The 25,899-nt window shown below is 38.9% G+C and overlaps 1 protein-coding gene across 1 annotated transcript in view; it reads right to left on the reverse strand.

Annotated features, from left to right (window-relative positions):
- The window catches only part of LOC126284469 (Golgi SNAP receptor complex member 1), a 55,774-nt gene that overhangs the window by 20,393 nt on the left and 9,482 nt on the right, over positions 1-25,899 (reverse strand). Inside the window, exons 3-5 of the mRNA XM_049983420.1 lie at positions 23,321-23,399; positions 16,513-16,706; positions 347-421 (exon numbers count right to left, since the gene is read on the reverse strand). Coding sequence (XP_049839377.1) covers positions 347-421; positions 16,513-16,706; positions 23,321-23,399 — 348 coding nt within the window. The remainder of the gene's footprint in view (positions 1-346; positions 422-16,512; positions 16,707-23,320; positions 23,400-25,899) is intronic.

The following is a 25,899-nucleotide window of genomic DNA, read 5'->3' on the forward strand; positions in this document are numbered from 1 at the left end:
ACAGTCAGAGAAAATGCAACAAATTGTGATTAACACCCTGAATTTTGTAGCTATATAAGTTTATGTTCAGAATATTCTGTTACTGCTACAATTTAGATCAAATGTCAACAAAAAAATTCTTTTTGTAAATGATGAATGTATCAAAACTGATCACTAGTTTAATTTCCTGTTGCCACAGTGCTTCAAAGTAAACACTGCATAAAATTGACAGAATTTAAAGCTAAAGTATCTTAACTACTCCAGATTACCAAGAGCAGCCACTATGGTAAAGTGCATCTTTAATTTTTACTTACATGAAAAGAAAGTACTCACAGCATATTGTGATGGAAAAATGAGCAATACTTACTTTCTAACATGTTCACTTTCCTTCAGGTACATATCCATTCGTCTATTCAAGCCACCAGATGAAGATTTGAAAGAACTGTGGAGGGAGAAGTAATAAAATAAATATTTGGACGAACAAAATCAGGCCAATCAAAACGGTTTTCAAGTGATAAAGTGGAAATTACACTGTTGCCTATTTACTAGCTATATTTACCAAAAAGTATTACTTACCCTGACTGAAACAAGATATTACAATTGTTGTTGTGGTCTTTAGTCCAGAGACTGGTTTGACGCAGCTCTCCATGCTACTCTATCCTCTGCAAGCTGCTTCATCTCCCAGTACCTACTGCAACCTACATCCTTCTGAATCTGCTTAGTGTATTCATCTCTTGGTCTCCCGCTACGATTTTTACGCTCCATGCTACCCTCCAATACTAAATTGGTGATCCCTTGATGCCCCAGAACATGTCCTACCAACCGATCCCTTCTTCTGGTCAAGTTGTGCCACAAACTTCTCCTCTCCCCAATCCTATTCAATACTTCCTCATTAGTTATGTGATCTACCCATCTAATCTTCAGCATTCTTCTGTAGCACCACGTTTTGAAAGCTTATATTCTCTTCTTGTCCAAACTATTTATCGTCCATGTTTCACTTCCATACATCGCTACACTCCATACAAATACTTTCAGAAATGAAATCCTGACACTTATATTTATACTCGATGTTAACAAATTTCTCTTCTTCAGAAACGCTTTCCTTGCCATTGCCAGTCTACATTTTATATCCTCTCTACTTCGACTATCATCAGTTATTTTGCTCCCCAAATAGCAAAACTCCTTTACTACTTTAAGTGTCTCATTTCCTAATCTAATTCCCTCAGCATCACCCAACTTAATTAGACTACATTCCATTATTCTCATTTTGCTTTTGTTGATGTTCCTCTTATATCCTCCCTTCAAGACACCGTCCATTCCGTTGAACTGCTCTTCCAAGTCCTTTGATGTCTCTGACAGAATTACAATGTCATCGGCGAACCTCAAAGTTTTTATTTCTGCTCTATGGATTTTAATACCTACTCCGAATTTTTCAATTGTTTCCTTTACTGCTTGCTCAATATACAGAATGAATAACATCGGAGAGAGGCTACAACCCTGTCTTACTCCCTTCCCAACCACTGCTTCCCTTTCATGCCCCTCGACTATTGTAACTGCCATATGGTTCCTGTACAAATTGTGAATAGCCTTTCGCTCCCTGTATTTTACCCCTGCCACCTTTAGTATTTGAAAGAGAGTATTCCAGTCAACATTGTCAAAAGCTTTCTGTAAGTCTACAAATGCTAGAAACGTAGGTTTCCCCTTCCTTAATCTGGCTTCTAAGATAAGTCGTAGGGACAGTATTGCCTTCCGTGTTCCAACATTTCTACGGAATCCAAACTGATCTTCCCCGAGGTCGGCTTCTACTAGTTTTTCCACTTGTCTGTAAAGAATTGCATTAGTATTTTGCAGCTGTGACTTATTAAACTGATAGTTCGGTAATTTTCACATCTGTCAACACCTGCTTTCTTTGGGATTGGAATTATTATATTCTTCTTGAAGTCTGAGGGTATTCCACCTGTTTCATACATCTTGCTCACCACATGGTAGAGTTTTGTCAGGACTGGCTCTCCCAAGGCTGTCAGTTGTTCCAATGGAATGTTGTCTACTCCGGGGGCCTTGTTTCGACTCAGGTCTTTCAGTGCTCTGTCAAACTCTTCACGCAGTATCGTATCTCCCATTTCATCTTCATCTACATCCTCTTCCATTTCCATAATATTGTCCTCAAGTACATCGCCCTTGTATAGACCCTCTATATACTCCTTCCACCTTTCTGCTTTCCCTTCTTTGCTTAGAACTGGGTTTCCATCTGAGCTCTTGATGTTCATACAAGTGGTTCTCTTATCTCCAAAGGTCTCTTTAAATTTCCTGTAGACAGTATCTATCTTACCCCTAGTGAGATAAGCCTCTACATCCTTACATTTGTCCTCTAGCCATCGCTGCTTAGCCATTTTGCACTTCCTGTCTATCTCATTTTTGAGACGCCTGTATTCCTTTTTGCCTGCTTCATTTACTGCATTTTTATATTTTCTCCTTTCATCAATTAAATTCAATAATTATTCTGTTACCCAAGGATTTCTACTAGCCCTCGTCTCTTTACCTACTTGATCCTCTGCTGCCTTCACTACTTCATCCCTCAAAGCTACCCATTCTTCTTCTACTGTATTTCTTTCCCCAATACCTGTCAAATGTTCCCTTATGCTCTCCCTGAAGCCCTGTACAACCTCTGGTTCTTTCAGTTTATCCAGGTCCCATCTCCTTAAATTCCCACCATTATGATTTTGTATTCACATATTTACTGCAAAAACAGATGTTTACATGAGAGTCTCTCACGTCTATGTACACCATTCAAAACATTTTTAATACAGAAATTAAAGCTGTAAGCATGTTCAGTTTTTTTAATACCAAAAATAATCAAATGGGTAGATAAAAAAAATCCACCACCAAGTGCGCACACACGCACACACACACACACACACACACACACACACACACACACACACACACACACACACAAAGGTTTAACTTTTACAAGCTTTCAGAGCCAGTGGCTCCTCCTCTTGGCAGAAGAGTTGAAGGGGAAGGAAGTAAGGGCAGTGAAGGAAAAGGATTGGAGAGGTTTAGGGAATGGGGTACAATTCTGAAAAGTCACTCTGAACACCGGGTCACGGGAGACTTACCGGACGGGATGAGAAGCAGAGACTGATTGTTGGGGACTGCACTGCATGAGATTTGAAAACTTGAGAGCTTAAAGGTGGAAGACAGACAATATGCAAGGCAGGGATTACTAATTAAATATCACACATGAGTTAATAAGACTGAAAAGCTAAGAGAATTGTATACAATTAATATTTCAACCAGCTACTTCAACAAGGCCATGACTTCCTAAAATCATGCCCTGAAATGAGATCCATTCTGTCTGAGATTTCGCCCACCACACCTAGAATAGCTTTTTGTCACCCTCCCAAACTCCGCAGTGTCCTTATCAGATCTTACACTACATCTGCACCCCATCACTCATCCTTTTAGCTCCTACCCCTGTGACTGCCCAGCTTAGACTTCCCCTATGCACCCTCCAACCACCACCTATTCCAGCCTTGTAATGGTAAAACATATACTCCAGACAGAAGTAAAGCTGTGAGGACGGGACGTGAGTTGTGCTTGGGTAGCTCTGTTGGTGGAACACTTGCCCACAAAAGGCAAAGGTCCCGAGTTCGAGTCTCGGTCCGGCACACAGTTTTAAGCTGCCAGGAAGTTTCAAAACATATACTATCAAAGGCAGAGCCACCTGTGAAACGACAAGTCATATACCAACTTTGAGGTAAACACTGTTCGGCCTTCTACATCGGCATGACTACCACCCAGTTATCATTCAGGATGAATGGGCATAGGCAAAAGGTGTATACTGGCAACACACAATATCCTCATGCAGAGCACGCTCTACAACATGACAGTCAGGACCTCAATACCTGTTTCACCACACATGCCATCTGGATTCTTGCCCCAGACCCCAGTTTCTCAGGACTACACAGGTGGGAACTAGTGCTATATGTCCTTGGTTCTCACTACCCACCTGGCCTTAATTTGTTACTTCCTTCTGTCTCAGAATTTCTTCCAATAACTACTCCTATCCTCACACCATTTTAGTTTTCTACATCTTTCATTTTCTGACCTGTCTACTTTTCGACACCCGCTCCTACCTCTGTTACATACAATGCTCTTAGCTTTTCACTCTTATTAACTCGTGCATGATGTTTTAGTAGTAATCTTTGTCTTGCATATTACCTGTGTTCCATATCTAAGCTCTCAGGTTTCCAAATCTCATCCAGTGCAGTTCCCAACAATCAGTCTCTCCTCCTCATCCTGTCCAGTAAGTCTCCCGTGATCCGGATTTCTGGGTGATTCCTGCCACTGCTTGGTAAGTAGGGTTTTTATCTATCCATTTACATTATATTCTCAATTTTTATGATTGTATCATATGCAAACAAATCTGCTTTGGGTGGTTTATTTCTAAAAGACACATTGCAGCTGTTTTACTCCATAGGTGCTCAATTTTTTTTTAGAACTCCTTTACTCTCCATATGGTTTTTCCTGTACAATGTTAGAGTTTCTTATCATGATCACAAGATTGTTTCTAAATTATTACTGTGTATTGGCCACACAGCTGAAACCAAATCATTATCTGCCAAACCCATTTCCCCCATTTCATGGCAAAATTATTGCAGGTAAATATTGTCAATTTCCCAAACTAGACAGCTTAACAGCTTTCATGCCAAAATTTTATATTGGAAATGACATCTAATGAAATTAGTGAGCTTCTGAATAAAAAGTTCCAACAGGTGAAATCCTTGGAATTCATTCAGGAATTTTTCATCACAATTCAACTAATATGCATCAGAGTTCAGTTATAACACTGGGAAATTGGAACAAAGAAAATAGATTTTAAGCAATAGGAATAATTTCTTTCTTTACTACTTTATTTACCTTTGGGTCACAGCAATTAAAGTGTGTCTTTTTAGTCATAAGCCACCCAAGGCAGTTTTGTTCGCATACAATACAAGCATAACTGTTACACATCAGGCCATGAACTGAATAATATCATTATGTTGTAGATGCAAGTAACTTATCATTCTCAGTTATCATGTACCAAAGATAATAATTACAATAAACATTATAGAACAAAACATTCTTTTTAAAGGTAAATTATTTGTGCTTAACTTGTCAATGTATAGAAAGAATTGTAAATAAAATAGAAAGAAACTTCCACATGGGAAAAATATATTAAAAACAAAGATTCCAAGACTTACCAAGAGGGAAAGCGCCGGCAGAAAGGCACAATGAACAAAACACACAAACACACACACAGAATTACTAGCTTTCACAACCAATGGTTGCTTCTTCAGGAAAGAGGGAAGGAGAGGGAAAGACGAAAGGATGTGGGTTTTAAGGGAGAGGATAAGGAGCCATTCCAATCCCAGGAGCGGAAAGACTTCCCTTAGGGGGAAAAAAGGACAGGTGTACACTCGCGCGCACACACACACACACACACACACACACACACACACACACACACACACACACACACCCATCCGCACATACACAGACACAAGCAGACATATATGCTTGTGTCTGTGTGTGCGGATGGATATGTGTGTGTGTGTGTGTGTGTGTGTGTGTGTGTGTGTGTGTGTGTGTACACCTGTCTTTTTTCCCCCTAAGGGAAGTCTTTCCGCTCCTGGGATTGGAATGACTCCTTACCCTCTCCCTTAAAACCCACATCCTTTCGTCTTTCCCTCTCCTTCCCTCTTTCCTGAAGAAGCAACCATCGGTTGCGAAAGCTAGTAATTCTGTGTGTGTGTTTGTGTGTTTTGTTCATTGTGCCTGTCTGCCGGCGCTTTCCCGCTTGGTAAGTCTTGGAATCTTTGTTTTTAATATACAGAAAGAATTGTGAAGAAAAAATCACTAACATTTGAACTCATTTCTGCTGTCTATTAGAGGGAGGCTGCTTATAAGGGGGATGGGACGCATGGCAGACAGGGGTACAGCTGCATGTGAGAAATGAGCTAATGTGAATTGAACGCCACAGATAAGAATGAAAGATGTACTATAACAGAGTAATCCCATTTATGCAACTGTGAGAAGTTGATCTTGGTGGGAAGGATCTGGATGGCACGGGCTGTGCAGCAGTCACTGACATCAAATATGCTGTATTTGGAAACATACTCTGCCACTGGCCTCAGTTTGGTGGTGTCCACTCATTCTGGTGAACACCTGGTTAGTGCCATACCCACACAAAAGGCTATGCAGAAATTACAGCAGAGTTGATTTACAAGACAGATACACCTGTAATAGGATTTGAGCATAATGGTGTGGTTGTATGTTGAATGTGTTGCCCCCGAGTATTTTACAGGCACATGGCCGCTTCAGCAAGAAGTTAGGGTTGACAGTAAACAAGTTTAAATCATTGTTCCCAGCACCTGGCAAAAATTACTAGATCATTTATCTTCTGCAAATACGAAGCTTGCTATAGTACTTTGTGCAGAAATAATTATAAACAGTTTAGCTGATTAACAGACAACATAATAAGACATTCTGAACCAAGTGTTTAGCTGAGGCATCATGATTTGCACTCTATTTCCATCCTCCAACCAACGTAAGACATTCCTATCAGCACAGGAATCTCTTTCCTAGTGCACTGACAAAGATGATAACAGCAGTCGGTAATAATACTGGAGGGTGAGTTGAACAAAATAACAGTGCTTAAAAAAACACTTAATGATGATAAATCTATGAAGAGCTTTGAGTGATAACAGCACTTTCAGTGCATATTAGAGAATATTCTGTCACTGGTGGAAATTGTGTTTAGCTGCCTGAAGGAACTATATATGAACACTGCTATGAGTGTACCTGACAGAGAAAACCACAGATGAAACAAAAATGTACAAAAAGTGAGACAGTCCACATGTGAACTCAATGGAACAACTAAAAACATCTAAGGTCACAAAGGACATAGTACAGTTGGATGACTTCCTTACAGAAACAGAAAGATGTGTGTGCAAAAGAAGGGCACAAAACAAATGAAAGATGATAGAATGAAGGCTTCCATGATCGGATGATGCTACTACTGGTAAACCTTTTGGGATATAAGGTAGTGGTCCATGAAACTCTTCTGTTTCTAATGCTTTGCCCAGACCTGCACTGGACATCTTCAGAGGTGTTGCTGCTCTGTTGAATCCTGCTGACTGATGGGTCAGCCATCTGAGAGCGACATGTATACTGCACTACAGCTAATTTCTATAGGGAGAAAACTGAGCAGTTAGCTTTAGAAAAAGCAAATAAGAAACCATCTAGCTGGTACTGGTTTGTGGGTAACACATTTTTGGTCTGGCCGTATAGTAAAAAAGCTTTGGACAAATTCTTTGGTCTTCTAAATAATATAAATCCAAAAATCCAGTTCACCAGGCAAATATAAAATGACAACAAAATACTTTTCTTAGATGTTTTAGCTATGAGACAGGCCAACAGATGGTTCTTCAGGTTTTTCAAAAAGTAACGCACACGGATAGATATTCACACAAGAATTCTAATCAACACCCACAACAAATTAGAGGTGTCATTAAAAGTCTTGCCGAAAGGGCCAAAAGGATTAGCATACCAGAATACCTGGATCCTGAATTAAAACATCTAAAGCAGGCTTTTGAGAAAAATGGCTGCTCAGGAAATAAGGTATACAGAATTCTACATCCAAACAATGGAAGGCCAAAGGACAAGCATGGAAAATGACAATGGAAGAATACAGTTTCTCTCCCTTTTCTTAAAAAAGTAACAGATCAGATCTGAAAGATTTTATAGAAACATTACATTACACTGGTTTTTAGACCAACAAAGAAAGTGATATGTGAACGATACACGCACTCCTCTGTCAACATGTGGCATATATAAAATTCGGTGTACTAGTGGTAAAATTTTCTTGGAACAACAAAGAGAAGCATGAAAACACAGCTAAAGGAGCTCAGTAGTCTTCACCGACTATGGAAAATAGACAAATTGGCTGTAGCAGATCATGATCTTCATCAAGGAAGTCACGAAGTGAAGTTTTCTGAAAGAAAAATTTTATCTACAACAAACTATTATCCATGGCTATGTAGAAAAGCCATTGAAATATATAAACATAGAGATAATTTTAGTAGAAAAGAAGATACCATGAAACTTAGCAACATATATACAGTACTTCTGCAAAATCACTACACAGTTCTTTATCTTTGACAAGGATCATCTCTGCTTATGTGCAACTCCTGCCATGCATCTTTTCTACAGTATACTGTCGCTCTCAGACATCCGACCCATCAGTCAGCACGACTCTATGAAGAAGCAATGCCTCTGAAGATGTCCAGTGCAGTTCTGGATGAAACATTAGGGGCAGAAGAGTTTGGTTGACAACGACCTTATACCCCGAAAGGTTTATCAGCACAAATGAAATAACTGTAAAGGTTGAGGAAGAAGACTGGCAAACAAATGCTAGTAATGGAAGGACAAGGAACTCTAAAAGGTGTGGATGTTTGAAGAAAAGAGTATCTGAGAAATGGCCAGCAAATCTTCCAAAAACTGGAAGGGAAAGGGAAGGGGATGGGGGTAGTTGATTTACCTGCAAGTAAGGCCTTATTCAGCTATTAGACAGAAATTTTGCTGTTTTAGATATCTGATGAATCTTACTGTGTCTTTTTTCCTATGGACAACACCATAAGAATGATTAATACTAACAAACACTTAATGGTGATAAATTAAATTGTACATGTGAAACTTATTTTTCCATATTCTAATCTCCTGTTTACTTGTTCCATGAAATTGTTTTGATTTTCTTGTTTGAAATGCTTGTGACAGTTTTCATATGCCAACTGTGTGTCCACTAGAATTAAACTGAGTTATGACCTATGTGGTTGATATCAAACACTGTATCAACCACAAAGGATACAATTATAGTTCACTACAGAGTACACATGGCTGGAACCCTTTCAAAATCCAGTTTAATAGCCCCAGAAGATTTACGACAAAGACTTCATGCATAGTGGAAAGGAATGGAGATGACTGAAGACAGAAATTTAGTCAGAAAGTTTCCCTTGAAGTGGGTCTTGTTGTGATATAATTATACTGTCTCCAGTTCAGGAAGGAATATGTTTGCAATTTCTCATAATAATGGCTCACATTTTGGGTTACTATTTAAAAACTGGCCAGGTGCACGTAGGGCTCATGCAGCGAGCGTTCCGTACAAACTTAATTATGAATATACGCAGCACATAAATTCCAAGAATCGAGAATCTCTATAACTTTTGCCTTTTATTGACATCAGTTCTGGCGAGATATCGGTCTCACAGATTCAAAGATCTTTGAGAATGTTTTAATTTCAATAATATTAATGTGGTAGTCATGCAGGAGGCACGCAACCTTTATTAAGTTGTATGTGAAATGCCATACCTTGGTTCAGTAATTGCTCCTGGATATCTGATGATGGATAAATTCTGAAATGTGTCATATGAGCGACAAAGTCATTCTTTGCCAGATGTTTGACTGACCCAGTCAGCTTGAATGCAGAGCTACTGATCGTTTTAATTTCAGTTTTGACACCAGGAAACAAATTACAAAAAAAAAATATTTTTTCTACTTACCATAAATAAGATACATCAAGAGTTTCCATTGCTTGAAATATTTTTTTCTACGCGATGTAATTTCAAATTAACAATTTTCATTTTTTTCACTTTACTTGTAATGTGAAACTTTGCTTCTTGCTAAATTCCACGATTCTAGGTCAACAAGAAGTACTCTATAGGTTTTGGTGAATGAGTTTGTGAGTATCACAATAAATGACATATTGATTGCATTGACTTAGAAGCTTCAATTACTTACACTGCCAAGGTACAATATCTCATAGTATGTGACACACATTTCAGCGTGAGACATCTAAGTTTTCCTGAGAAAAAAGAGCTTTCAACAGCCAGCCAGACAGACAAAAAACTGATCCTATAAGTGTTTGTGTGTGTGTGTGTGTGTGTGTGTGTGTGTGTGTGTGTGTGTGTGTTGTATTTTTCAACAAAGGCCTTAATAGCCGAAAGCTATAATAGTGAGAGTCTTTTTGTTGTGCCTATCTGCAACTCAGCATCTCCGCTATATGGTGATAGTAACTTTGCTTCTCATAATACTGTTACATTCCATCCTGGATTTTCCACTGTTTGATAAAAAGTAATTCCTTAGCTTGACATTTAGAAAAGCCAAAGACAGCTGCTTTCCATTGATATTATACATGTTGTTGGTCTTGGCAAAGTGAAAATCAACAAAGACAAAATATTCTTACAGCAACGAAGACTATCAGGGCCTGTGGGCCATTAAGCAGCAGTACATAAGAAATTAACTGAAAATGAAGATTCTTCAAGACAGAGAAAGATGGGAGGGGGGAGAGGGGAAGGGGCAGAAACAAAGAAGATACTTTTTATGTATGACTGATTTCCAAGCATGATTATTTCCCATTCCCAGTTCAAGTAAAACAGTATTTTTCTGTAGATCTGCAAACATACTCTGGTAACTGTGAAGTGCGCGGCAGATGGTACTCAGCATGGTACTGCATACTAGGCTTCCCTCTTTCTACTGTCCCATATGGAATGTGGGAAGAATAATTGCTTAAATGTCTACGTGCATGTTGTAATTGGTCTCATCCTGTCCTCATAATCCCTATGGGACGATGCATATAAGCCTGATAAATACCTCTACATTCTCCAGTTAACCATGGTTCTTTAAATTTGTAAGCAATATTTCACAGGATAATTTGCACCTATCTTAAGAACCTGCCCAATTCAGGTTTTTAATTTCTGTGAGGCACCTCTATGAGTCAGACTAATCTGTGCCACCCTTTGTGCACATTTAATACCCTCTGTGCAAAAGCTTTTCTGCGTGGAAGTGTGTATCGTGAAGAGAAAATTTAGCCTGTTTGAAACCTAGAAGAAAAGTTTCATCTCTGAATGATGTGAATCAGACAGCAGAAAGAGCTTTCAGACTGATGCTAGGTATCAGGGACTGATCATAACCAAGGAGCAACAGAAACAACTTGAGCTGGGTTGCATACTAGAGCATAGAAAGCCCTATCCAAATCGTGAAAATGTTACTTCAAAAAGGAAATACTCTGATTGTAATAAAAGTGAATATTATTATGCTGCTGATTACTACGCATTTACTTTACCCATTATAATTTAGTTGCCAGTTGACAGCAGGATCGATATGTAAATTTCAGCACAAAACTTTTAAAGTGATTTGGCATGGTTTTCCACCACAGTTAGCTAAATTTTTGTATTTGAATATGCTTTAGTAGTGTAAAAATGTTTAAAGAATATGCATTATAAATTTTGAAGAAAGCAATTGTTTCACTCACTGTAGATACACCTTAGTGTGCTGGTACATGGAAATGAATCATTTGAGCAGGAATTTGGAAGCAGAAGGTGGCACGGCTGTGTGGATTTTAGAGGCGGGGTCATGGAGGAGGTTAGGCGGACAGATATGCATAGACTGCAAATAAGAGACCCTTGGAGTACAAGTGACAGTTTAAATACAATACAAATGGAAAGGAAATCAAATTTTGCTAACACAAGAAGTATAAAAACTAAAAGAGAGCAACGTAAAAATGGAATCACAAAGGTTTACATCACAAATCCTGACACAGTGGATCCTGCCTTTCTGCACACTTCGATAGAAACTGTTCATGATACAAAAATACCGTCTCCTCAAAAGACACTGACACTTTCACAAAAGTGTCTATATATGTCTGTGAAATTTTTTGAAAATCCTATTTTTTTTCTTTCAAACAATGGAAGCAGAATAGGTAACCACCCATCATATGGTTAAAGCATTAAGTGCTATGCAGACACACAAAGAATAATGAACTTTTAGAGTTGATTTTCGACAATGTCCTTCCCCTCTTTTTGACAAGTGTTTACTTTTACTTCTTCCATTGTATGTATTTCGCCAACACTTATGAAGTATCATATTAGCTTTCTCTTTCAAGAATTTAGCACAGAGAACATTTTAGAAATGTAAGAAAACATAGTTTGCTATTTACCATAAACAATATACATTAAGTTTCAGACAGGCATAATTAAAACACACTTAAATAAAGCTTTTGGCCACAGCCTTCATCAGCAAAAGAGAAACACACATCATTCATACACACAAGCAAGCACACCTCACACACATATGACCAGCAACTCTGGCAGCTCAGGCCAGAATGCAGCTATCACATGAGATTACATCCTTGCTGAGTTGCTCGTGCTGGCAGTCATGTGTGCATGAGGTGTGCTTGCTTGTGTGTACAAATGGTGTGTGTTTTTCTTTTGCTGATGAAGACTGTGGCTGAAAGCTTTATGTAAGCATCTTTTAATTGTGCCTGTCTGCAACTTAATGTGTCTTCTTTATGGTAAGCAGCGATCTATGTTTTCCTACAGTGATGATACTCCTACCTGGAACTTCCCTTGTTAGAGGACATTATTTCTCTTACAAAACTGAATTACTGTTTTATGGATATGAAAGCAGGATTGGTTAATATGACAGCTACCCGAGTATCAGAAACTTGCCAAACAGCTCTTGATCAGTTTCTAGTCAAGAAGAGTTAACACAACACCTCACTAAAAATTTTCAATGCAGGTTTTAGTGATCATCTTGCTCAAATATTGAGCAGAAAAGTACAAGGCAGTATTATTAACAACATGTCTTTCAGAACATCATATCAAAGTTATAATCAGCATAGTGTGAACTACTTCAACAACTTATTACAGAAAGAAAAATGGCTAGGAGTGTACAAAATGAATGATATAAATGAAAAATTCAACACTTTCATTGATACAGTAACCCATTTCTTTGATCTTGCATTCCCACTGAAAACATTAACCATACGAGGAAACTCTAGAACAAACAGCTGGATCACAAAGGGAATAAGGGTTTCATGCCAGAAGAAAAGATTACTTCATGAAATATGTAACTCAAAAAATTCCTCACCTGTAGTACGCGCATACTATAAAAAATACTCCAAAATATTAAGAAAAGTAATAAAAGCAGCAAAAATAATGCATAATGATGAAATCATTTATAATTCAGCTAATAAATCAAAGGCTATGTGGGGTGTTATAAAAAAAGAATGTGGAGAATACAACCAACCTTGGAAAAATATTACACTATCACATAAAAATAAAAAAGTAACAAACCCCTTTAGAAGCAGCCAACACATTTAACAACTTTTTCACGGGTGTTGCTGAAAAATGTTACAATCAAACTTTAAGAGCACCCAGGCAAATGAATATAAAATAAGTGCATGTAGAGGATCAATGTACATCAGTTCTGTTTCACAAGATGAAGTAGCTAAAGCAATAAAAGGACTAAAAACTTCCAAATCGGCAGGTATTGATGGTATACCTGTAACAATGTTAAAGAAGAGCGCATCAAACCTACTTGAAGTACTCACACATTTATGCGACTGCTCACTTCAGGCAGGCACTTTCCCTGATGTGTTGAAAAAATCAAAAGTTATTCCTGTATATAAAAAAGGGGATAAAGACAATGTAAATAACTACAGACCCATCACAATTTCCTCCTGCATCTCTAAAGTAGTGGAAAAAGTTATGTATGAGAAACTTACGAAATTTATAAATAAAAACAGCATCCTATGTAATGACCAACATGGATTCAGAAATAAGAGGTCAATGACAACTGCTGTCTATGAGTGCATCAATTCCATCCTAAACCCGATGGACGAAAAACAGGAAACAATAGGAGTCTTTATAGACTTGTCAAAAGCTTTTGACATGGTGGACCATAAAATTCTGCTATCAAAGCTAGACCATAAAATTCTGCTATCAAAGCTAGAAAGATATGGTATTCGAGGTCTATCCAACAAGTGGATCAGTTCCTTCCTGACAAATCGTATGCAGGCAGTGTGTGTCAAGCACACAAATATTGAATGAAAAACTGTATCTAATCACTTATCTGACTATAAACAAATAAAATGTGGTGTACCCCAAGGATCCGTATTGGGACCCCTTCTGTTTCTTCTGTACATAAATGATCTAAGCTTAAATATTGATGCACACAAAACAGCCATATTTGCAGATGACACCACGATTCTACTAAAAGGAGACGACGACGAACAGTTACAGCAGACAGTAAACACGGTCACAAAACAACTTAGCAGCTGGGCACAGAGTAATCAGCTTGTAATAAACAGTAAGAAAACCGTTGCTCTAAAATTCCACAATGTTCCTAACAAGGACATGTTTATGCCATCAGTCTCTATCAATGACGGACCAGTTGGTAACAGTAATGAAAGCAAATTCTTAGAACTTTGGCTGCAGAGTAACATCAGATGGAATAAGCATATTGAATATCTCAATGCAGAACTGAGCAAAACATGTTATCTTCATTGTTAATTAAAACCATGCTGTAGTGAGAAAACAGTATTGAATGCATATCAGGCATACTTTCATTCTCGTCTTAGATACGGGGTCACCTTCTGGGGAAACTCTAAAACAGCTAATAGCTACAAAAAAGGGCCATCTTGTTTGGGTGCAATCCTAGAGACTCTTGTAAACCCCTGTTTAAGAAATCTGGTACTCCCTCATTACCGTGTGTATACATTAGGGAAACCCTTTTGTTCTTTAAATTAAATGTAATAAGCAAGGACTGGAGACTACAAAAAAACTGTGATATACATGAACACTTTACCAGACAAAACATAAACTTACTTACACTCCTGGAAATGGAAAAAAGAACACATTGACAGCCACCATACTTGCTCTGGACACTGCGAGAGGGCTGTACAAGCAATGATCACACGCACGGCACAGCGGACACACCAGGAACCACGGTGTTGGCCGTCGAATGGCGCTAGCTGCGCAGCATTTGTGCACCGCCACCGTCAGTGTCAGCCAGTTTGCCGTGGCATACGGAGCTCCATCGCAGTCTTTAACACTGGTAGCATGCCGCGACAGCGTGGACGTGAACCGTATGTGCAGTTGACGGACTTTGAGCGAGGGCGTATAGTGGGCATGCGGGAGGCCGGGTGGACGTATCGCCGAATTGCTCAACACGTTGGGCGTGAGGACTCCACAGTACATCGAAGTTGGCGCCAGTGGTCGGCGGAAGGTGCACGTGCCCGTCGACCTGGGACCGGACCGCAGCGACGCACGGATGCACGCCAACACCGTAGGATCCTACGCAGTGCCGTAGGGGACCGCACCGCCACTTCCCAGCAAATTAGGGACACTGTTGCTCCTGGGGTATCGGCGAGGACCATTCGCAACCATCTCCATGAAGCTGGGCTACGGTACCGCACACCGTTAGGCCGTCTTCCGCTCACGCCCCAACATCGTGCAGCCCGCCTCCAGTGGTGTCGCGGCAGGCGTGAATGGCGGGACGAATGGAGACGTGTCGTCTTCAGCGATGAGAGTCGCTTCTGCCTTGGTGCCAATGATGGTCGTATGCGTGTTTGGCGCCGTGCAGGTGAGCGCCACAATCAGGACTGCATACGACCGAGGCACACAGGGCCAACACCCGCCATCATGGTGTGGGGAGCGATCTCCTACACTGGCCGTACACCTCTGGTGATCGTCGAGGGGACACTGAATAGTGCACGGTACATCCAAACCATCATCGAACCCATCGTTCTACCATTCATAGACTGGCAAGGGAACTTGCTGTTCCAACAGGACAATGCACGTCCGCACGTATCCCATGCCACCCAACGTGCTCTAGAAGGTGTAAGTCAACTACCCTGGCCAGCAAGATCTCCGGATCTGTCCCCCATTGAGCATGTTTGGGACTGGATGAAGCGTCGTCTCACGCGGTCTGCACGTCCAGCACGAATGCTGGTCCAACTGAGGTGCCAGGTGGAAATGGCATGGCAAGCCGTTCCACAGGACTACATCCAGCATCTCTACGATCGTCTCCATGGGAGAATAGCAGCCTGCATTGCTGCGAAAGGTGGATATACACTGTACTAGTGCCGACATTGTGCATGCTCTGTTGCCTGTGTCTATGTGCCTGTGGTTCTGTCAGTGTGATCATGTGATGTATCTGACTCCAGGAATGTGTCAATAAAGTTTCCCCTTCCTGGGACAATGAATTCACGGTGTTCTTATTTCAATTTCCAGGAGTGTATGACTCAAATCAGCACAGCACTATGCCAAAAAGGTACTTTTCACATGGGAGTTAAGCTTTATAACAAACTTCCTCAAAACATAAAAGCTATCACTGAGGTTAATACATTTGGAAAATCTCTAAAGTCATATTTACAGCATCACTGCTTTCACTCCATTGAAGAATATTTAAATTTATGAAATGTGTTATATAAATACTTACGTGTAAAGTGTATTATTGTAAGCTTAAATATGTATGCCTTGAAATTACTTTCAGCCTGTATATTTATAACTTGACTTGTCCAATGTCTTATGTATAAGCTGCTATGTAGACAACAGGACCAATAAAATACGATCTACAATGATCTTGTCCAGCAAATGTATAAAGTCCTGCATTTGCAAAATGCTTCTGAATTGATAAAGTAGTTCTTACTCTATATCTTTCCGTACACTTCGCAACAGGTCTTCTCTCTCTCTCCTAGCTCTGTAATTGTCCTGCGTTTTACGGAATTCTTGCGTGTAGTCCTGAAGGATCTCTCTATGTCGCTGAAGTGTATGCTGCACAGCAGGTCCAGCCTGGGTTTGCGTGGCACGAGCCTCTGCCATCCTCTCATTCAGTGAAGATAACTGAAAATATGTGGGGAAAAAATGTTTTTCGTGATAGGTTACACAAAGAAAATTTGATTATCCACAGCCAGAACAAACAATACTGTAACAATGCATAGCAATTAAAATGTGATAAAAGAAGCTTGCATCATATTTGGCAGAAATATTTTATTTGTGTACATATTGCATATCCTTTTTATAAACTTACATTCAGTTAAATATCATTCTCTGCACAAATAACAATGCTGAGTGAAATTAGTCATCGTCAGTATTGTATTTTCTTCAAGTAAAAACAAAATTTATACGAAGTATGTAGAACTGGTAGGAACTGAGTAGTCAATTCAATAAAGTATATGTCATGAATGTTTCCAACGGACATGTATTAGGAGATGTATTAGGATATGCTATCACAATGAAACATTACTATCTATTTATTCACCAAAAGTTAGCAATAAAAATGTTGTGCAAAACAGGAGAGCAATTTTTCAAAAATCTGTAATTCTTACACTTACTTTCCAGTACACCTGCTCCTTAATGATAATTGTGGTTAATAATAAAAAGCCAGATAAACTGCAAAAGACACTATCAAAATACTATACTTTCAAGATAATAAAACTAAACAGGCATGATTCTCAGTTGAAAAAAATCTACGAAATTGGAAATGTTTTCTAATAATGTTCAGTAATGATGATCTTAAGGAAGAACTATAAACGCGTAAAGGCTTCCAGGGAAGACAAAGCGGAAGGCAGGGAAACGTAGACCAAAGAGAAGGTAGAACAATGCCAGAAATGAGTGCAGGAGCACTGATCAACAGTTAAAGTCTGAAAAAGACACCAGAAATGTTGTGCTCCCCAGCTATCCAAACAAAGAAAGAAGACTATCAAAATCAAGACATGAAAATAATTTCAGTATAAACAATGCTGACTTTTCTAGGTTTTATAATGTTACTTAAAATCCATCTTGATTGCAATTTTTTATTTTTATTCATATGACCGGTTTCGGTTCATTCAGAACCATCTTCAGATCTGATTTTTCAGTTACAGGAGTAACCCGTCCAAATCCAGCAATTTTCACATGCTACGTCCATAGTGTCAGTGGCTAATAGTAATGGTCTGGTTGTATTTCCATGGCATGTAGTAAAGGTAGGATCAAAGCATTTAATGCAATAGTGACGCTTCAGGTTAGAGTAGCTGGATGAAATGTAAATTGAATGTAGTGATGGGTCAGCTTAGGGGAGCAGATGAAGCCCCACCTTACACTCCTAACTAATAGCAACTGCAGCTGGAACTGATCTTAGGACTGTGAAAGATGGAATTTTTGCAGGACAATATATATTGCAGCATAGAATGCCAATAGTTGTCATAGTTCAGGAAAGTGACAGTAGTACCATTTACAATTCTACTGCATAATCACCCTGGAGTAAACTTGCAAGTGAGGGAATGGAGGGATGAATAGGCCAGAGTAGTAAATCATTCATCAGTCTCTACTCAACAGGTGCTACAGGTGTAATGAGGTGCTACCCAAAAATCCTAGAATTTCATTGTACTGGTAAAACCAATAGCATACGGCATTGTGCTACTAAATGTCACTAGGCATATGTGTTAGCTACTGTGACACAAACTTGTGTCATCTTTGACGCACGCCATTGCGAGTTGTCATGGTGTGTGTCTGATTGTGTTTCAGTGCTTCTGCGTGTTGTGAAATGCGTAATGTTAAGGCACAACAGATTTGCATTAAATTCTGTTTCAAGCTGAAGAAAACTTCAGCTGAAATCCACCACATGCCAACAGAGGCATTTGGTGAGAGTGCAGCACCGAGTCAAGCACGGAAATTTAAGTGATTCAAGTGCTTAAAAAAAAAAGGCTGAGTGTGGAAGATGACAAACATTTTGGTTGGCCGTCAATATGCACAACACCAGAAATGATCATGAGAGCATGTGACATGAGTCACAAAAATCAAAGGCAAACAATTCACAATGTTTGTAACAGACTTGGGCAGTCTTAAGGTACACGTCAACGAATTATAGTCAATGAACTGAACATGAGATGACTTGCAACAAAGTTTGTCCCTTGTCTTCTCACCATCGACCAATGAAACCTCAAGATTCAGGCCTGTACTGAGATGCCACAAAGTGTTTGAGAGTTCCAAGATTCTTACTCAGAGTCATAACTGGTGATGAATCTTTGGTCTACATTTATGAACCTGAAATGAAGCAGGGATTATCATAGTGGAAAGACCATCTTCTCCAAGGCCAAAAAAAGCTTGACAAGTTTGCAGCAACATGAAGTCAACTCTGATAATATTTTTCAACATTCGAGGAGTTTGCTTCACCCGGTCAGACTGTCAACGAGCAGTTTTACTGAGAGGCTTTGAGGCAATTGAAGGAAATTGTTTGGTGGAAACTGCCACAATTATGGAAAAAGAAAGACTGGTTGGTGCACCATGACAACACGCTAGCGCACACCTTGCTTGTTGTGAAGGAACTCCTGGATAAATGTAATATAACAATGGTCCCCCATCATCCTTACTCACTAGAGCTACCCCATGACACGACTGAAGACGTCCGAGAGGAATCAAAGCCAGTCAAGAACACCCTTTACCCTACAGACTTCCACTTCGTTGCATACACGCCCGAGGTGATGGTGATGGAGGCTGTTAGGATGTATGTACAGTTTTTTAATTGTTGCAATGAAAGTTTTGGACATTTTGGGTGGCACCTCATACAATTTCCAGGAAAGTATTTGTAGTAGACTGCTAAGATTTGGCTGATTTCATTTAAAGACCAGAAGATTAATGACAGTCCATGGTCTGCAACCTGCAGTTCCTTAACGTACTGGCCAGGGTCAGGCTGTGAATCTTTCAGGCCGAAGGTGATGGATCGGAGACCCTATGTTGGTAAGATATGGGATGATAAAATTGTCAACTCTGTATCACATGAAGACAGTTTTGTGAGAATATGGTGAGGGGTTTATGCCATCTGGATGGGCAGTGAAGTTCTTTCCATGGTTGTCACAAAACTGCTTGTCATAATTGTGGGTCCTGCCCACTCATCTCTTATAGGGTGCCTAGGAAGCTGTTTTATCAGATAGCTAGACAACGTACAAGCAAATCATATTAATGGAGTTTATTACAGTAATTGAAATGACAATATTTAACTTTGTATTTATAAAAAGTTGTCACAAGCAATTGGCGACATGCAAATAATCAATGTCCTTTTGCTATATACAATTTCCACGCAAACTAATCATACAAGTTCATAAGTCACTGTTATTGTTAATATCACTGCTCGTCTTCTACTCTGGCTTTTCTAGTGCCCAGTTTCTAGTGAAACCGAGGCTAGGCGGCACGTCGCTTTTATTCTCTTTGCTACCATAACCTTAGGAGATACTGCCAATTGGTACACAAATGCCTGTCTACCACAAATTATTTGGAAAAAGTTTATGAAAAATGCCCAAAAGGAAAAACAGTTTTAAATCATTGCATGCAGCAAAACTAACAACTGAGTAACTTGGTGTTCTAAATGTCAGTGCCCTTGGCACTCCACCACACAGCCCTGACTTGACATCTTGAGATTGTTTTTTGTTCCCAAAAACTAAAAAAACAGGTGTGGAATCACTTTTTCTTCAGATGAAGCAGTGGAACATTAAAAAAAATCTTGTTTCTGCAGTGCCTCAAGAAGAATGGCATCACTGCCTTAAGGCCTGGTTTCATCTAAAGTAAAAATATATTGTTGTTAAAGGGAAATATTTCAAAAATCAATAAAATCATTTAATTTTTAAAATTAATTCTTATCTGATGATCAAAAAATTTACCGTGCCATTTTTGTACCTGTACAGTAGTAGCCGCTCACAATGCAGGGATCACACTGTTCGTGTTGGCACTGTAAACTCTCCACACACAAGGAGTAGTTGCCTTTTGCAAAAGACACACAGCGGCTCTCTCCTAATCAAGACAGTAGACTCATCTCTGTGTGAAGTCTTACTTCTGTGTACGTCTTTGGGTGATATTCCAGTTACTTTTACCTCCCCGTAGGGGTTTAAACAAAACACAAGTCATGTCTTTCTATGGGACTGGATATTAAAAGTGGATGAAAAAATACATAACAAACTACAACTGCAAAGGGTACAATTCCTTCATTTACTCGGAAGGGTCTGAATTATAGCAGACTTGATACATGAGCATTTATTCTAGTGTATGGGGGGGGGGGGGGCTACACTCCCAGAAAAAGAGAAGATCTTGGTTTAGCACTGTGATGTTAGGCAATACATATCTCCACCTACAAAGTGCATTAAATTCCTCCATTTTGGACATTTAAGGGGTACAGAAATTTTGACGTTTTAGTTTGAGAAGATTCCCACGAATTTCATCTTTGATTTAAAATTTCGGTACTCTCCGCATAAAATTTCTGTACTCTCGGCAGTACATATGAAACAGTAAATATTTAGATTGTATGTTTGATAATATGAATAACCATTAAATAAGGTCTTGATTTTGGATATCAATGATTTATTTAGGTAACACGTACAAGGTTAAATTCCTACAGTGTGTTTCATAACTTCAGTTTGAGGTACTCATTGGGCTTTGTGTGGCGTTGTGAATGCTGCAACAGATGCTCTGACATCAGCACAGGTGTAGCAGAGACTCCAACACTGTACATTGTTCAACGGAATACTTCTAGCAGAAGTCTTCCTTGGAAAATTTTTAACTGTGTTGCGTAAGAAAAAAGTGTAGGAGAGAAAATCAGTTGTTTCAGATCCTGTAAGTTGAAAAGATCTACGTCTGTAAGCATGCCAATAAATCTGTTTGTTATATTGAAATTCCCAGTTAATCAATGAAGTAAGCCTGAGTAACATAAGTACATCTGAAGTTAGAAGAAATAAAATGGACAAGTGTTCTGCAGGACCAAACGACATATAATTTTATCCTGCTGAACCCTCACAAATATGTCATCTTGATGTCCCAGTGAACCCACCTGTGGCAATTGTCCCATTTGCAAGAAAGAATGGATAACCAAGAGTACAAGCACTTTGACCGAGTATTATGCTTCAGTGTTAGAAAGACGTACATATGCTTAGAGCCCCTTGTTAATGTTCCAGTGTATATTTTCATCACTGCCTGCAGTTCTTTGGCATCTTCACAAATTCATCATTAAAAAAATAAAAAATACAAACTATTTGAGTTTGCCGTACCAGTTATAAATTTTTGTCTTACATCAGGCTTCTTCAAAAATGCATTTCTAAGCTGATATTCAGATTGTTTAGATGCTATATTCAAATTGTTTGGATGCTAATGAAGATTTGAATTTGTAAAAAATCAAATTGGGTATGTTCTCTTGTTAAATTCATTTTTGGTGCACAAAAATTCTTTAGATAATGATAAACTATTAGAACAAACTAAACAAACTACATGACAGACAATTCTCCAAACATCAAAAAGTAACTATCAAATATAAAATATCTTATTTGCTTTTACAACCACGAAATTCTAAACTTTTCAGTGTCTCCCTTGTACACGGTGATCCCCCCTACAATGAATTGGCTATAGCATTAGGTTTTGTTATGGCAGGTAGTGACACCAGAACAAGGTTTCAGATTGGTTGCACCAAAATAGAAAGCACAATTTGCACTCCATAGATAAAATAAATTTAAGAAAGGTAGAAAGTAATGCAAGGGGGTCATGAAAATAAGCCAGGATATACCTTTTGTGAGAGCCAAGCTGTCACCAGTGGAGTGCACAAAGAGTGAGCAAGAAAATATAATAAGAAGCAGGAATTGCAGTGTAAAACGGAAGGTGTAGTGCAATGGTGCAGGGCTCATGCTCGCCACAAATGTACTCATGAAAATCAGATGTCCTCTGGGCAGACAGTTCTGTATTCTGGTGCTGAAGTATTCAAGTTGCCGCCAAGCACAATGTGAGGAACTGGGAATCATTGTAAATTTAAAAAAAGGAAAATTAAAAACTAATCTTAGTTATCACTCTCAGATAACCTACATACAAGGATTGAGGACTGCTGTTGGCAGCAAGACCAAGTAATAATACTCACTGTAAACAGGTCTTTTTACAGCATGCAAATAACTATTTTCTGGTGATTATTATTGGCATAGCCATTTTGATATCAAGCGAGCACTAGTTACAACAGCTACAGTCAGGCCAATGAAGGAACATCCCAACACTTCACTCAAGTGGGGCACATTGTATGGACGGGGACACAAGCACAAATCTGACCTCTGGAATTTGTAAACATTGCTTTAGTGATAGTCCTGTGTTGTCACCCTTCAACTCAATGTTGTGCTTAGTCCGCCAATATGCGACCAACACAGTGTAAAAATAAACAGCTGCATAGTAGCATTGGCAACATAGCTGCTGTGCGTCACAGATATTCTTTCAAGTGGCTGAAATACAATTAGTGCAAATGAGATGGCAACAATGGTTTTTCCTCTTCAAAGTAGTTGTTTCCATGATATATACTTTTTTTTTTTATTTGGTCTGTCTAAACAGATTTAGAATAAAGTGTTATAATGGGTACATGAAACATGAGTGATTTCACATTTCCAAATGCTTCCACCTATTTGATAAACTTGTACCCGTCATTCAGAATGTGCCTTGAGCAATGGATAATTCTGTATGTTACTAACCTTATTTAATAGTTGCTCTATCTCAAGGGCCATCGTCTCGAAAACATGCTCCCCACTGAGAAGTGGTACAGTATCCATGCTGAAACAAAATATGAAATTAAAATTTGAGTATTTCCACATTATCAAATTAAAAGTAATTTGAGTGACAGGTTCTTCCATGAAATTGAAGAAGGAAATAGGAAAATTCTTTCAAAACTAAAATTCAGTTTCTTCTTAACTTACGGTGTTGTTACGGATGACAGAACCCCAAAATCACAGTTAACTAAACTCACTTTCCCAAAACTCCTTTATGACAGAAGAGAAAGTAAATACTCCTGAATTTGAATCAAGAACAGCTGCCAACATGAGTAACTTAGAAGTAGATATCCTCAGTGTAGCGAGGCAACTTAAATCACTTAAGAAAGGCAAGGCCTCTGGTCCAGACTGTATATGAGTCAGGTTCTTCTCAGAGTAGGCTGATCAAAAGATCCATAACTAAAGACTGGAAAGCTGCACAAGTCACACCAATACTCAAGAAAGGAAAAACAAATAATACACTGAATTAAGGACCAGTATCATTCATGTCAATCTGCAGTAGGATTTTGGAACATGTACTGTGTTTGAACATTATGAATTACCTCAAAGAAAAAGAGTTATCGACATATAGTCAACATGGATTCAGAAAATATCATTTTTTTGAAACAGGACTAAATCTTCATTCTCATGAAGTATTGAATGATATCGACATAGGATGTCAAATTGACCCTATATCTTTTTTAATTTCCAGAAGGCTGTCAGCACCATTCCTTACAAGCGACTACTAATCAAACTGCGAACTCGTCTCTGTTATGGGAATGGATTCATGGTTTTCTGTCAGAAACATCGCAGTTTGTAGTATCTAATGGAAAGTAATAGAGTAAAAAATAAGTAATATCTGGCATTCCCTAAGGAAGTGTTATAGGTCCTCTGCTGTTCCCGACCTACATAAATGATTTAGGAGACAATCTCAGCAGCCCTCTTAGATTGTTTGCAGATGACACTGTTGTTTACTATCTTGTAAAGTCATCACATGATCCAAACAATTTGCAAAATAAGGAAAACAAGATATCTGTATGATGCAAAAAAAGCAATTGACTCTGAATACTGAAAAGTGCTAAGACATCCACACGAGTTCTAAAAGGAATCAACTAAATTTTGGTTACAGGGTAAATCACGCAAACTTAAAGGCTGTAAATTCAACTAAGTGCTTAGGGATTACAATTATTAACTTAAATAGGAATGATCACAAAGATAATGTTGTGGGGAAAGCAATCCAAAGGCTGTGATTTATTGACAGAATGTGTAGAAAATGAAACAGGTCTACTAAAAAGATTGCCTGCACTACACTTGTCTATCCTCTTCTGGAATACTGCTGCATGATGTGGGACCCTTAGCAGACAGGATTGGTGGAGGACATCGAAAATGTTCACTGAAACACAGTTCATTTTGTATTATCACAAAGTGGGGGAGAAAGAGCCATAGATGTGACACATTAATTGGGGTGGCAATCACTAAAGCAAAGACAGTTTTCGTTGTGCCAGGATATTCTCATGAAATTTCAATCACCAAATTTGTCCTCAAGAGTGTGAAAATATTTTGTTGGTGCTCACCTACATAAGGAGAAATGATCGTCATAATAAAATAAGAGAAATCAGAGCTTGCACAGAAATATTTAAGTTTTTGTTTTTCCAATGTGCTGTTCAAGAATGGAACATCAGAGAAATAGCTTGAAGATAGTTTGACGAGCCCTTGGTCAGGCACTTATTGTGAACTGCAGAGTAATCATGAAGATGTAAAAGTTATTGAGTTGATCATTCATACAGTAACCTGTTTTCAAGTTTCCTCAGTATCTGGATAACAACATTTACAAGTACAAGAATGACAGCATGAACATCATAGTATTGGTGTTAACAGATATAGATATAACTAACCAGGCATAAGAGAGAGAGAGAGAGAGAGAGAGAGAGAGAGAGAGAGAGAGAGAGAGAGAGAGAGAGAGAGAGAGGGGGGGGGGGGGGGGCGACTGTACAAAGAGCACAAGAGAATCGTGAATGGACAGTATATTACCAAATTTTACACTGAGAAAAGCTGACTCATTTCACATCAGAGTGAGAGATTGAAATTGTTATCCACAGGCATGCATATAGCTTGCTTACTTTTAGTTTCAACTGAAGCAATCTTAAAATCTCACAATGGATTCAAGTAGAGAACTTCATGACATTTTATTTGTTAAGAGAGGAATATTGTGAACATTATGCCTTTAGTGCTCTCGCTCTTGATCCAATGCCTTGCTTCACTGAAAATCCTTGTCTGAGACAACACTGTCAAACATGCAAATTTTACCCATTGCCTCGACGACATATTCAAACAACATGTCAGTCAGAGTGGGCACCCTCACACCATATCCTGAAAAACGTTCATTGTCAATGGTGAGCTAAATAATGACAGACAATATGTAGTTCCTTGCATCAGTCTCCAATGTTATACATCTTCTGGCTGATCTGTACTAACACACCTGCATGAAGTGCTGTATGAGCCTCAGATCTGTAGAGCCAGACAAA

Source organism: Schistocerca gregaria, chromosome 8, assembly GCF_023897955.1.
Source record: "Schistocerca gregaria isolate iqSchGreg1 chromosome 8, iqSchGreg1.2, whole genome shotgun sequence".
NCBI classification, from domain to species: domain Eukaryota; kingdom Metazoa; phylum Arthropoda; class Insecta; order Orthoptera; family Acrididae; genus Schistocerca; species Schistocerca gregaria.